Source organism: Phalacrocorax aristotelis, chromosome 12 (assembly GCF_949628215.1).
Source record: "Phalacrocorax aristotelis chromosome 12, bGulAri2.1, whole genome shotgun sequence".
Classification (NCBI taxonomy): Eukaryota; Metazoa; Chordata; class Aves; order Suliformes; family Phalacrocoracidae; genus Phalacrocorax; species Phalacrocorax aristotelis.
The window spans coordinates 20,015,883-20,030,926 of NC_134287.1; the positions used below are offsets into that span (position 1 = coordinate 20,015,883).

At 39.2% G+C, this 15,044-nt stretch overlaps 1 protein-coding gene across 2 annotated transcripts in view; it reads right to left on the reverse strand.

Moving 5' to 3' along the window:
- Positions 1 to 4,507: 4,507 nt before the first annotated feature.
- Positions 4,508 to 15,044, reverse strand: part of ADAM12 (ADAM metallopeptidase domain 12) — a 190,411-nt gene continuing 179,874 nt past the window's right edge. For both annotated transcript variants that reach the window (XM_075107644.1, XM_075107645.1), the window contains exons 19-23: positions 14,894 to 15,029; positions 14,145 to 14,253; positions 13,490 to 13,672; positions 7,085 to 7,212; positions 4,508 to 5,875 (exon numbers count right to left, since the gene is read on the reverse strand). In XM_075107644.1, the coding sequence (XP_074963745.1) occupies positions 5,815 to 5,875; positions 7,085 to 7,212; positions 13,490 to 13,672; positions 14,145 to 14,253; positions 14,894 to 15,029 (617 nt within the window). In that variant the 3' untranslated portion in view covers positions 4,508 to 5,814. The remainder of the gene's footprint in view (positions 5,876 to 7,084; positions 7,213 to 13,489; positions 13,673 to 14,144; positions 14,254 to 14,893; positions 15,030 to 15,044) is intronic.

Consider the following 15,044-nt stretch of genomic DNA (forward strand, 5'->3'; position numbering starts at 1 on the left):
GTGTTGAAAAATGCAAAATTAAAGTTGCTTTATTTAATAAAATAAGGGCCCTTTCCTCCAAATAAAGCATTATCTAATATATGGCATAATCAGGTATTTCTTTTTTTCCCCACAGGGTCATTCTCACTGAAATAATGTAAAAGAAAAGGAGTAGTATGTACACATTGCTTACATTTTCTACAGTGGAAGGGGTCTGCAGGTAATGATTTCCCTGCTCTTGCAAATTTGCCAAAACCTGCGGGGCAGAGAGCTGGAAGCTTTTTAAAATCGCTGGCATGCTCACACGCAGCTGAAGCGCAGCTAATGCGGGGCCATTCAATGCCATATACTTAAAATCTTGAAAAGTGACCTGTCTCGTGTACTTGCCCAAAGCTAATTCTGGCCTGTGGAGAAGCAGGTGAGCTACTTCTGCAGTACTGAATTTCTGCTCTGTAATCGCTCGAACAAAGGCGGCTCTGTGAGACGTTCTGCTTAATGGTAGTCGCTTTATATTCTGCGTCTCTGTACGTGCCCTCTCTGCGCTCAGCTCTTTCTGTGGTTTCGGTTTGCAGCGTAGCCAATGCCGCTAATGGCTTTTTTTCTGAATGGGATGCTTTTCTTGGTTTAACTGATGTTCTTCTGTTTAGCAAATCCTCTCCTTTTTAAGTTCTGTTTAATAGAAGGAAAATATCCTGGGAATTTCTGCAAATAGACGTATCGGTGACATGCCAGTGAAAGGTACAGACAAGAAAAAGGCAATCTATTGCATAGTAAATTTTTAATTATTTGATGTGTACTTGAAGCAGTGAGAACTTACGCGCAGAAGGATGCCCTTTTCTCTTAGCGCATTTTATTTTATGTTGAGGAAACTGGCATTTTCTTAACCATTCGGGTAATTATGTAGGCAGAACACCAAAAATAATTGAGACTGTGTTTACTGAGAGAGAGTACTTAAGAATGAGCAGATAGTTCAGCTGTCGAATTACCGGAGTGTGTTTGCTTGAAGCACCTTCGAGTGGAAGATTCTGCTAGAAATGCACGTGTAAGTTAAAACCTGCTGCCCTGGTAACAAACCTCTATGTAGCGTAGATGGGGAAAAGCTTAGTAAACTGAAGTTTAACTGAAGGATCGTAAATGAATGTTTCATGAAAAAAGGAGTGCTGGTTTATCTGCGCTCATACCACAACAGTCTGTAACGACATATTAAACAGTTAATTACTCACCACTCCTAAATGTATTTTTTTAACAATAGCACCTTACCAAACAAAAAATATGCTTGTATTTTCAGATAGCCTGCCTTAAAGTATTTCTAGAAACTTTCTGTTCCTTCTCTTAGTTTGTTTACAATCATAGGAAACACTTTTTAATATTATATTAAAAAATATATAAAATTATTCTTGTGCTGATGCTATGCACCAGAAAGTTGTGTATTCCTAAGTACATTAAAGGATATAAATTTAGATATGTAAAAATTAGACACATACTAAAGCATTAAAAATTTATCATTCCTTTGTACAGACCCATAATACCTGCATATTGCTTCAAAAAAAAAAAAAAAGGAGAAAAAACCCGAGGGTAATGGAAAAGAAAGTAATCCTTGTCCTGATGATGATGTTGGGGGATTCGATTTCTGAATTAACTGAATTCCAAGAGTTCAAAACTTTATCTCAATACACTTCAGGTTTTTAAGGCTCCTCTCTTAAACGTAGTATGTGACAAGAGCAGCTGCCTGTAATGTACGGGGCATCTTCAGCTTTTGGTAATGATGTGCGGTAGGGTTATGTGGGAAGCGGGTCTGTGTGCAGGGTGAGCTTTGGCGTTACTGAGTTGAGAGCGCTGTGTTTTGGACAATGCTTGCAAGAGAAAGAATGAATCTGTGTACCGCTACATGGTAATTTATAGTTATATTAAAAATACTCTTATATGTATGGAAGTTAATAAAAGAGAATTAATATTGTGTACTCAAATGATCAGAATAAATCAGAATTGAAACCAAGAAAGAAGCTATGTATCTGTTTTTCTTTTCTGAGCTTCTGATAAGGCTCCCAAAATATTCCATGAAATTAAAAAAAATTTAAAATCTTGCTACTCTGGTAATTGATAGCTCTTAAAAAAAATCTCGGAATACTAAAACTGAGAGATTCAATGGGGAGAAAGAGGGTAAATATGCAATTTTCTTTTTGTTTTCTGCATATTCATTTTCTTTGACGATGTTTTGGACTTACTGCTCTACTGATGAGCACAACAGCAGCGCTGTCGTGCGGAGCTTTTGGGAGAGCACGCTGTGCTCCTGCCCTGCCTCTGGGAGGGGGACTTGCCTAGACCAGTGTCTTGCGTTGAGCAGGTGGGAGGCTGAAAAATGTGTGTGGAAGAAGACGACAGAATGAAAAAGTAGACATCAGCATGGTCTGTTCAGAAGATTTCTCCCACAAAGATAAATTGACCACTATAAAAAAACCTGAGGATTTAAAGGATTATGTATTTTAACTTTTAAAAGTGATTTGGAAGATAAAGTTTGCTGAGCGTAAAGAGAGATGAATACATTATGACCGGACTTAAAGCAAAGAGCAGCAAACGTTGAATTTCACCTCCTGGTGCATCTCATGGTAATTTCTTTGCTTCTACTGTCCTTAAGAATGTAAAACCATTCATCTGGTTTTCACAATGGAATTTTACATGACATCCGCATGTCTAATCATAAAGACACTAATTTGCTATGAAAACATCACACAGCCAGCTGCTGTTCACAACCTGGGGAAAAAACCTGCACCGAAACAAAAGCAGTATTTGATGGCTTGGGTTTGGGGTTATTTTTCCTTCTAAAAGCTACAGATTCTTTTCTGCCTGTAGTATTTTTCATCTGAATATGTATAAATACATTTGCATATGTGCAAATCGGAAAGATTCCAGGTCATAGGAATGTTGTATACATTGCACCCGTTAGTTTTGCTGTGAGATAAACCAGCCTGTAGCATGCCAGTAAATACCTTGTGCTGGTTTCAAGTAATGGTAGTCATTTTTACAGGCTGATCGGGTTTGCTTAATCTTGTTTCAGATGGGGCATTATGAATTTTTTTTCAAATGTCTAGAAATCTCTAGTTTTAGCCATGTCTAACATAAGGTAGTAACTTTATTAGATGATATATACATATAATCGTGCGCCCTTAACTGTAAAACTACATTCCGTGTCACTGGGTACGTGTGCTTCAGCTGCTTGTTTCAGATACGTGTTGATAGTTAATAAGTTTTTCTGCTTAGAGGTCAGTTTTTAGCGGTTAGCTCACAGCTTGTTCAAATATATTCCTTCCTGGACTGTGCATGCTCTCCCTCTGAAGTGTTAAAGGCAGCAGAAGATATTGCACTAATGGTGCCCTGTTGCCTCTGGGCTCCTGCTGCTCAGCTGCAGCAGCCAGGGTTGTCCTCGCACACCTCCACGAGGAACAGCTGGACTTTCTTCCTCCAGCAACAGCATACGTGATACCAGGCAGAGTGTGTTGATGCTTGTGCTGTTCGTCAGCTCAGGAATACACTAACAGCCAGGTACGGGGCTCTTTGAGGGATGTGAGCCAGTGGGTGAGACCAACCGGGCATTCTAATCTAAGAATTCTGCTGTGCTGGGACTGGGGACACCTACGCGGGGTCCTTATCATCATCCTTCTGCTGCCTTCCGCCATACGTGACAAAGCGTTTGTCTGTGTGTTGTTTCCTAGGGGGAAGAGGCGCTCACCCCTCCGGCCAACAGGTTCCCCGCACCACCTGCGACGCGGCCTAGCTTCGGTGTGCTCGGGTCCACAGGTCTGTGGGCTGTTCCGGGCTCGGTGTTGGTGAGATGCTGCAGTTACAGGGATTGGACTGGGTGCCCTGTGTGGATGCTCCTGTTTCCATACCTGCGAGACTCCATAGTTGGGTCACATTTATTTTACACCTGAAGTTTACTTTAAAGCTTTAAGTTTATACACGTGCTCTTACCCGAGCTGGTGCCATTAAATTCAGATGTTCGAACTGGTGATGCAAACTCTAGTAATTTAATTTCACCTTCTTCTGTCTCTCCTCACAGTATCAGCTTATGACTTTCAGTGGTTATTAGAAATGTTTTGATACAGCACGATGACTTGTCATTCTAAAAATGGGAATTTTCAAACAAGAACTGAGACCATGTCTCTACTTCAGATTGAGATGCCCTCCTCACCCCGCTGCCCCGGTTTAGATACAAAGCTACCACTGACAGGAAGAAGTTAGTGTTTTAAATACAAAATATTTAAACTACATAAAAACCATCATTTTGGTTTCAGCTGCATTGCCAAGCCCAGGATGGTCTTGTAGCGATCCGCCGTACAAAAAGCACTGCTGTTGCTGTCGGGGTTGCTTTAAGAATTGAAATGCCTTTGTGCAGCGTTTACTTGTGTTTTGTTTGCTATCCAGCAACAAACTAAACTTTGGTTTGGTTTACTTAGATAATCCATAAACACGAGTGCTATATTGCCACAATGGGGAATAACTGGGAAAATTAAATACAATTACACTGTAATGAGATCCAAGTTTCTGTCAATGCTTTTATTTTTGCTTAAAAAACCAAAACCTACAAGCAATGAAGAAACTAACCTACAGAAGGTAATAGTTCCTTCTCCCTCTATTTCAACTGATATTTGAATATTGTTTTTATTACAGCATAGGTGAAACAACTGTATTCAGAAGTGTTACTGAGAAGGTACAGAAGAGATCAGACGTAATGCTACCACATAGTAAAAAGATTAATTTGTTTTCCATGTCTTAGGATAACCAAAGTCTGTATGCATTTTGATTTGAAAATTAAGAAACCCAGAACAATATTTAAGAAGTTAAATACAAAACAGTAGTAAATATGCAAAATACAGTTGATAAGCAGAGCGATGAGGCGAAAGAAATAAGTATAATAGTTGATTTTTAAAATGTTATTCTCTGTAACGCTGGCCGGGCTTCCCCCCACCCCCTGCATGTAATGTATTGTCAGCCTAAGCAGGACAGGCATGCAACATAGTGCGATGGTACTACCTTACACAGCAGAGCTGAACTGCATTACCAAAGCATCAAAAAGGTAATGACACCGGAAGGCCCGATATCTGCATTAATATGTACTAACCACACTGTGTCTGAGGAAAATGAGGTTAGAAAACCCCACAGTTTTATGACATACAGTACTTCTTCAGGCAGAGAACTTGTCCCAAGTGAATACATCCTCTTTCAGCACAGATTTCTCGACGATTTCAAACAGTAATGTGAAATCCGAAGTTACAGTACGACTGCTAACACTGAGTGATACTTTGGTTAAATACATACGTTACACACCTGTGTGCAGATATCGGGCATTTCACCATGTTCCAGAAGAGGTTGTTTTTTTTTTAACCCTGACGTTATTTATTCAAAAGTTTGTTACGAACCATTGAGAGTGAGTTGTTTATACATTTGATTTATCCATGAGTATCAGCACTCCTTAAAGATCAAAACTAAACACTCTACATAGGACCAATAAAGCAGAATTATTCAAGTTCAATGAAATATTACAAAAAAGGCTTCCTTTTTAGGAAAACTCAGCTATGGTAAAAATATCTACTACAGTGCACTGCACTGTAATAAATATTCAACATAAATTAATAATTTACAAGTACCTGAGCAAGTATACAGAGCACCATAGCACAGCACAGCACCAAAGGCAGTAGCTCAGAATTCTTAAAAATAATGCTGTTTTAAACATTAAAAATTCTAAGTATTGTCATAAAAAATGAACTCCAGCTGGAGTTTAAAGATAGTGCAAACTTCTGTCTTCACTTTTTAAAATAAAGGTGTCAAATTTTCTAGTCATTTCACATCAGCAGTGTTGCTGGACCTGGATTCCTGTGGTGGATGCTTAGGAGCAGGTCTGTCAGAAAGAAAGAAAATAGCGTATCGTTATTTCAACTTTTGTTAGTTCTCACTGCCAGCGTCGTGCTTGAGGCACAACGATGAAAGGTAAAACCTCTGAGAGAGAGTCATCGACGCTAACGTCAGACACGTAGCATGGGCCTCTCATCCTGGGGGGAGATCGGACGTGCTACTGTATACACAAGTCCCATCCCAAGAAGCGTAAGCGGTGCCAGCAGACTCCTGTTTTGCAGTTTGGGTGTTAATTGCTCTTTGGTCAGTGGGACAAGCTAAGCTCAATGTTTCAGGTGGTGTTCTTTAAACTCTTTATTTCTTTGGTGCTCATCAATTTTGCACCTGTTGAAAAATGCTACTTAATGCTATAGAGTAGCAGTTGGTGTCAGAAAGTTGTAGCAGTCAGCTTGCAATATTATTACTTTCAGAATATCTTACTAGAGTGACAGCCAGCTTAACCAAAGTTCACTCTTTGCAGTCTTTTTGCCAGGAGTATTGGGAAACTAACTCGATTCTATTTTTAATTCCTCTGAGCAATGTTAGTTAGGAATTGCTGTAGTGGAAAACACTACTTTTATCTTCCTTAGAGCTCACTTTTTATTTGTAGGAAACTGAAGAATATTGGGTAAGAAAATGTCACTGACTATGGCCATTAATGTTGGGCGTAGTTTTTTCACTTCCAGATTATGTTTTTTCAACATAATTTTTTTCGGAAGTGTGCGATTTGTGTACTTACTGAATGTTTCGGGTATTATTTTCAGATGATATCAAGGGAGGTTCCGTTGTGAAATGTGTGAATGGAAAATTGCTTTTATTGGTGGTTGATCTTAACAGCACTCAGTTCTCAGCCTAATTCTGTAGGTGGTCTGAGTAGGAAATTTTTTTCTGCAAGAGCTTTGTTTCTCTTGAAATTGGTGTTTATTAACTCCTTTCTTTTGCAAGGAATTGTATTTATTGGGGAGTTTTTGCAAATGTACAGTCAGATGCTTGCAGTCAACCCTTCACGCGTAGCGTAAGTTCTCGTACGTGTGTGGAAGTCAGCGCAGTTGTGCTGATTAGTCCCATACCGCCTGCTTTTATGTAGGCAAACAGAAAATGGCTGTTGCGTAGCTCTCAGGAGTAGTTACAGCAGGGCATGGCTGCTCAGGACATTTTAGACCTGTCATTGCACGGAGTGCTATAAATCAAGCCATTTTTGATCGGGAGAACCAACCTTACGGGAGTAACGTGAGGCAGGGCTTTTGTGTGTCCAGGCAGTGCTGTGCATGCGCCGTTATAGCGCGCTTTGGTCAGAGGGTCTGCTGGCAGAGGCTTCCGAGGAGGGTTTGGTTTGTGGTTTTCCTGTTACAAAACATAAGATCGTATTAGTCTTTGGAACTGACATAAATACTTAACAAAGCAACAACTGACTTAAATTGAAGGGAAGTTCAAGAGTAGCTGTGACCAGATATGTTTAAATGAGTAAACCATAACATGTTTTTAATAAACAGGCACTTTAAAAATTAAAGCAAAAGTTTAATGCTATATTTTAATGATTTTGTTTCTTTTGATTCTTTTCTCCAAAAATACTGGGTGTATCTATAGGGGTGTTGATGATTAATTTTTGGTAAATGGAAACAACATACTGAATACATAACGTTGTAAAAGTAGTTATATAGAAAGATGGAAATACTAGAAATGACTTTAAAATGCAAATTCAAATGACCACAGAAACAAACTGCTCAAGTCCAGTTTGAATTGGGAGCATCTGTGGAATTTTTTTCAGAGATGCTGCTGTGCTTTCATTCTGTGGAATTAAATGATTCATTAATAAAGAACAGAAGCCATCTGCTGTCAGGCATGAGCTAATGTCTCTTCTGTGTGGTCCTTGAAACACTGTAAACATGGTAACATGTCTACTTGTGGCCTTCATTTTGAAGGACTGGGATAGATTAAGTGACTTGCTCAGGGCACACAAAAACTCCCCAATAAATCCAAAAACTCACTTCAGATCCTTCTACTATTTGAACTGCATAGTCATGCTTTTTCTAAGTAGTTTTACTCTTTACTATTGGTTTGCCATAACACTCATTAGCAAAGTGTACCAAAAAGGATGAGGAAGAGCTTACAAGCATAATCTAGGTAAAGATCCCCTGAAAGATGTAATCAAAACAAGCAGAGGCATGAATTGCTCGTGAATAAAGTACAACTTTTCATGATTTGTTTTGAGCATCCCTTTGTTTTCTTACTTTTCATGGCAAGTGTTTGCTCTTTCAAGAAGAAAACGCAGGTCAACTCTCAGTAGGCATTTTGATAAAGAAGAAAATACGGAGCTTAAGTAAACCTCATATGTAGTAATTTCAAATTTACCACAAGTAATTTCAAATTTACCACAAACTACATTTTAAAGCTGTATACAATGTCCCTTTTCTTTTTCACTGTTGGCATAACATGTACTAATTCTTGAGTGAATGAAAATAGCAACATGAAAAAAAGTTCTTATTTTAACTTAATGTTATAGCCAGATCTCTCATTCAAAATAAAAATTAGTCTCGGTTATCATCCAGAAGAACTTCCACTATAAAACAAAATAAACATTTTGCTATAAGTTTGTGAGCTCTGTCTTTGGGGGGGGGAAATTGCAAATATTCTTGAAATAATCAGGCCTAGCAAATGATTTACAAGCACGCTTGTAAATACTCCTTGTAGCTTTATCTCATAGGGCTATCCTGTTGAAAGTCACAGAGTTTAATTAAACACGAGCAAAGGAAGTTCTTCAAAACACGGTCATTTCCCATGATACAGAATTAGAACCTTAAAACTATTAAGAGAAGAAATCTTACCATCAGGATTTTTTAACTCAAGTTTAGTTTGTGCGCTAAATTTCTTACACAATGAAATCTTAATGTGTGTGTTTTAAAGTGAGAAATACCAGTCTGGAACAAGTTAGATCGCAGCAGAAACTGATACTTTTCAAATAACTAATTATTTCTACAGTAAAATATAAATTTATGTTGCTTCTGTAATAACTTCGTTAAAAGTCATAATGCTTATTACATGGGAGAGTATATGAATCGTCACCGCGAGTGTGGCAGCATTTTAAAAAACAAGCTGTAACAAACATACAATCATCAGCCTTATAAAGACAGCAAACGACAAATGCATCTTTGAACACCATAAAGCCTTTATTCCCTCAAGTGCCTTCACAGAATTGGCCTTTTCCCTCAAGTACTTTTACAGGATTAATCACATGAATTAGGCTGATCACACGAGTATTCGGCTGTTGGCTTGATCAGTCCCTAATGGTTTTTGCATGATTTGTATTTACTCTTCAGTTGGCAGAATGCTTAGGTACCAAACAGGGACCGATCCAGGCTCAGTGGTCTAGAGGAAAAAAGGTCTGAAGAGTTTAAGATCTGGTAAGATTGAATGAAGAAAAAAGAGAGAACTGCCCTTGTTTGTTTATTAGCTGTGTCCTATGTCTAATCGCCACCCGACAGTAGGGAATGATTGACTTTCTGAGAAGCTCAGAGCAGCTAAGTACTGATGGGACCCCCCAGTTGTGGTTCTCCCCCGTTCTGCAGGGGAAGCTGGCTGAAATGGCTAATCCATATGTACTGATCTAGAACAGTTCTTCAGCTGTGGAGTGAACATCTTCTCACGGCTGAGCATTAAGATAATCTTTGATGCCTAAGCCGAACTAATTCCTTAGGTCCTCTTATTCCAGGAGAATTCCACATGAGGGAGTATGTTGAAATAGCAATAAGACTATAAATAGAACTCTGATGGGTGGACAAGCCCAACAACTGATTTATATTTCTTTCCTTTTTTTTCCTCAAGAGCTTGTAAAAAATGTCATCCTTGAGTTAATATCCTTAAGGAGGAATCAGCAAAGCAGCTTGACAGAAAGTCTAATGTGATGAGCTGGTAAGAAAGGGTAAAAGAAGAAAAAACAAAAGGGAGGGAATGCAGATAAAAATGGAGATGGAGAATGTCTATAATGGCTGAGATGAAGCAATATGGAGGAGCAATTCATAGAAAGGAGATGCCAGCACAGGAAAAGGCCACCAGGAAAAACATACATTTGTAGAAGCAGAGGCAAAAACATTTGACGACCTAAATCCCCTCTCCCAGACTGATTTCAGGATGGTCTTTTATATTCTTTATGTGCCTCAGGAGAATCCAAACGGACATCCTGGCAAGTCCCCAGTACAGCTGATAGTACCACCATGGCTGTGCTTCCCTGCTTCATCTCTCTCCCTTTCTCCCAGCCCATGATTTTTTTCCTCCCTATGAGCTTCTGCTCTTCAATGCAAAGAGTTTACAGATGGATTTCGTTGTCTGGTTTTATATGAGCAACTTAGCATTTAATGCATTCTGCCTATATTTGGGGAATTATTGTTTGAAATATTGTCATGATCTCTTTTTACAGCCCTGCTAGGAAGACAATTCTCATATTGAGCAGCTACAAAGGCATCAAGTGCATGAAGCTTGAATTTGGTTCACTGATTTTTTTTTTTTTAAATAAGCAACGGGAAAAAGGTTCTTGCCTGATATGCACTGGGTGGGAAGGGGTGTCTTCCGCAGTCTCTTTAGATGGGAACTTAATCTGTGTTAGCCCTCTGTGTCTAAAGCCAGGCTGAGGTGACATAGGAGAGGTATTAGCAAGAATAACTGTGGTAGAATGAGCAGAAGGTGAGCCCAGCTTAGGTTTACAGGGGAAAAAGTAAAAATACCAAGCTGTATTTCCTGTAATAAGGATGACTGTAAAATATGAGATATATTTTGGTAATAAGATGATGACAGTATCAGAGGCAGCAAGTGAGTGCTAGCAGTAACAAAACCAAGTGGAAGTGATCAAATCAGAATGCATAGACTGAACCCACGGTTAGTATAAACCTGCACTGTTTCCTTGCTTTCAATGGTGCTGGGCTGATTTATATTGGCTGTGAATCCGGCCCGTAAATAAAGTGTGCTTGCCTTGCGAGAGCATCTGAAAGAAGAAGCAGCTCTTTATCAGTCTTTATCAGACTGTTAAATGTTAAACTTTGCAACAGTTCATTTGCTAAGTGTTTTTTTTGTTTTGGGTTTCTTGTTGTTTTGTTTTGTTTTGTTTTGTTTTTACTATTTTACTTACATCTGAAAGGAAATTTTATAGCAAAGTAATAATCCATTCATTTCTGTTTCAACAGCCACTAGAGGGGAAGAGACTTGTCTGAGTATGTTGTGCCTTAGCCATCCCCTGCTCGAAGCCCAGAGGCAGCTGGAAAGTAGCTCGTGCTTAAACATACCTCTCAGAAGGGAGAAGCAGGAGGAGGCAGCTGTGAAGCCATAGAAACAGTGAATGGTTTCAGATACTCTTCTTCAGCACTATACTGCAGTATTGAGCATCTGGATGATATTATGAATGTAGCAATGATTTTTAAAGTGCTTCCTCTTGATGACCTGATGGATGCAGTTCCAAGAGAGTGCTGAAGCAATATATTAAGTAGTGTCTGTATAAACTAGACCAAAACTATTCTCAAGTTAATTTACTTCTTCCAAGCTTTGAGGGAGTAAAACTGTTAACTTCAGAAGAAAAGATTTTCTTCCCATACAGTGTTTTCTGTGTCCCTAGGATATAAAAAGTAGTTATTTCTGGCAGTCCTGAATTGAGGTTATGGACATAATTCTGAAAGAAGCCATTCTTGCTCATTCACTAGGTTCCCTGAGTTGATCCCCTGTTTGTCCTACTTCAGTTTCATGCAGCAACTGAAAATTGAAAACGGCGATATTTTGCTTGATGGAGTAACCATCACAATTAATTTGAGCAGCCAAACTGAAAAGCTTTTTGGCAGTTTCAGGCCTGTCAGTCTTTGGTAATGATAGTACTAGAGGTCTAGAGGTCTACCTTGCACTTTATGTGGGATTTGAAGGGGAGGGCCCTTAGGAACACGAGTTGAAGGGATGCCTTGGGCGGCTTTGATGTGCGATGACAGGCTGGGGCAGCTACAGCTGCACCGTCAGAATGAGAAGTGGTTACTTTTTCTTGGAAAGCCTTTTCTCCATCTGTCTTCAAGCGGAAGACAGTGTAAGCTTGAAAGTTGCTAGATAAGAGGAAATAGAAGAAATCTCTTTTTTTTTGTTGTTTAAAGGAATGATTTGATTAAGAAACGGAAAAGCACTTGCACCTAAAATCTGAACTTTGAGCACTGTGACATATTCAGAATGTTGTAAGGAATAAAAGATAATAAACAACAAAGCCACTGGAGCTAACGATAAAAGCAACACAAATACTACTTCAGATTTCCTGTAAAATGGATTTTAGAAAGAATCGGTATTTCCCATTTCCCTGAGATGGAAAATAAACAACTAGCAAGGTGGAAAAGGGAAGAAGAAAAAGCTTAAATACTTTGAAAGTGATTAATAAACTGGTCACACTGAGAAAAGTTGCTCTAACCTGAGTCATTCAATGTTCAGACTTAGACAAAATTAAAACTAGACACACTTTTTCTGCTGTCATAATACGTAAGCACACTGCCATGGCAGCTCAGCACTGTCTCACCCCTTTTTGTCTCTGTGTTCTTCTTACAACCGCTTTTCAAAGCACTGCACTTCAGCAGCTGTTTCTCATCGCCATAGGCACCTATAAATCATTGGGAAAGCGTCTCAGTGGAGCTCACAGGGTTGCTGCGTGAAGAAGGTGCTCTGCCCTTCGACATCCTAGCTAGGCGCTACAGATAGGGCCAGTCACTCAAGACACAGCTTTGTGAGTACGGATTTGCAGTATGTGCACCAAATCAATGTGGTACTCGTTTAAGATAGCCTGTTGATAACGACATTCACTTCATGTTAGTCTTGTATGATATCCAGAATAGCACAATATCTACAAACCAGAAATAGCTGGGTGCCTGATTCCTTTGCTTAGACGTAGTCACGCTACCAATGCAACCACAAGAGAGAAGCCAGTGACAAGAAACATGACAGTTTAATACAGACAACTTCATCTTCCCTGGATATCGCCTTGAGATTCATCTTATTATCAAAAAAAAAAAAAAAAAAAAAAAAAAGAGGGGTTACCAGCTCGATTTAAACATTGCAATCAAAGGTACGTCTACATGAGAGGGGTGCGTAATTACAAGTCTGCTTTTCAGATCTGTGCGCTGGAAAAATTCCCATGTAATTCACACCCCCCTCCCAGCAGAACAGAAGCACGTCCAGGTAATATTCCTTTTGCTCTTGCGCAAGACACCTGCAGCTTGCCTTCCCAAACTATATCACTCTATTTGGCACCTTGCTAACAGACTGAACAGTTTCCCCTGCGGTTGGGCAGCTGGCAAGATGAGCCTGTGTAATATGGAGGTGGTTCATACTGTTGTGTCTTTTACATGGTGAAAAGAGAGTTCAGGATCCTAAATTTTAGGATCACAGCCTCAGTTGGCATAAACCAATACAACCTTCATGAGCAAAATGGGAACTTAATATGTCTTTCTGAAATTGCCTAAGCCGCATTTCTAAGCTTGTACAAAGTATAAAGGAAATACTGTGGAAAAAGGCCAGTATGAAAGATGAGAAAACACTTCGTTCCTATTCACTGCATGCAGATACTCACACGTTAAGTATTAAATAGAAGAGAAGCTAAGAGAAAATCAGTGGTTACCTGGGAGAACCTCAGCGAAGGGTTAGCGGGCAAGGGTCTTTCAGGCACAGCATGGTGACACGGCAGCTGGGGAAGGGGTGGAAGGACTCGCTGCGGTGTTTTTAATTGTGGCAAATTGTGTGTCTTCACAGGGTTACTGATGTCAATGATCTGATACGGCAGTGGGCGTCTGGGACCATCTCTCTGTAAAAACAACCCCATCCCAACCAAAAAAGTTATAAACATCAAGGGTTGACATAAGCATTACTACTTTAGAATCTATGTTATTCACTTGCTTTTCTCTTATACTATGCTTTCATCTACCTTCAACACCTCTGCAACCAGAGAAGCAATTAACACCTTCCAGAGTCCTGCTCAAGCGCTAATCCTTCACCGTTTAATGCAGTGCTCTGGTGTAAGCCGGCAGGCTCTGTCCTGGAGACTAAACTATTTCTTTTCTGCACTTGGCATCTTCCACCTGCCTAAAACCTGGAAGCCATAAATGTGTTTTGAAACCTACATCTTCTCCCATTTTACATATTCTTAGTTCTACAAGATATTAAGGTCATGTAATAATTGGTTATAATAAATTACTGAAATGAGATCCAAAATATGTAATATGCTTTTTTCTACACCCACCCCCCACCCCCCCTTTTAAAATTATTTAGGGACTCACTTTTTGTACGTTTGTATTTTGTGGCTTTATGATGAGGTTTTTACTGAGGGACGTGGTATGAACATGATTAGGCTCAGAAGAACTGGAATGTCTTGCTGGACTCACAGACCTGCCGCGCAAACATATATTTATTGAACACAACATTCTACTTTATAACGTTTTTTTTTAAACAGTAGCCCTTTTTCAGCATGAGATTTTGCAAGGACTTTCTGACTTTTTGTAGTAAACAAGGAAAGTAAAAACTGTCTAGTGCTCCTGCAAGAATAAAAATAAATATTGATTTTTTGGAAATCAGTAGTCTGTTAAATTAGCTTCTGCAATCTGTGGAAATGCAGCTTTGTAACACCCAAGAGACTATTCTAATGAATCTAGCATTTAAACAGTAATGACCTCAAATATGAAAGTTTCAGCTCACTCAACTGAGTTTAGATAAAAGGCTATGCAACATAATTAAACTATTTCAAGCAAATGAAAACAAAGGCAATACTTCCTTCACTTCTTAATTTTTTGCTACAGAAGAAAAGAGGTCTATAGTTAAACCAAAACCTACATTATTTACTGACAATCAATAAAGTGAAACTAAACCAGGAAAAACACAGCGGTTAATACCTGGTGAATATTTTTGTTACGGCTGGCTCTTTCCAACGTATCCCTGCCGTGCTGTGACGCATGTCAAGATGAGAGCTGCCATGCTTACAGCTACTCTCTACTAATAGCTATTGGGGTCTAGTCAGGGAACATGATCATACCTTAGTTTCTCTATTGTTGTCTTTTTACTTGTAAACAGCCATCTCATCAAAGTCTTCCTTTTCAGGTACATGATTGATCCAGCAAAGATAAGGCACAGAATGGTTATCAACACTCCTATGGTTAAACTCTTACTATCTGCAACAAAACACA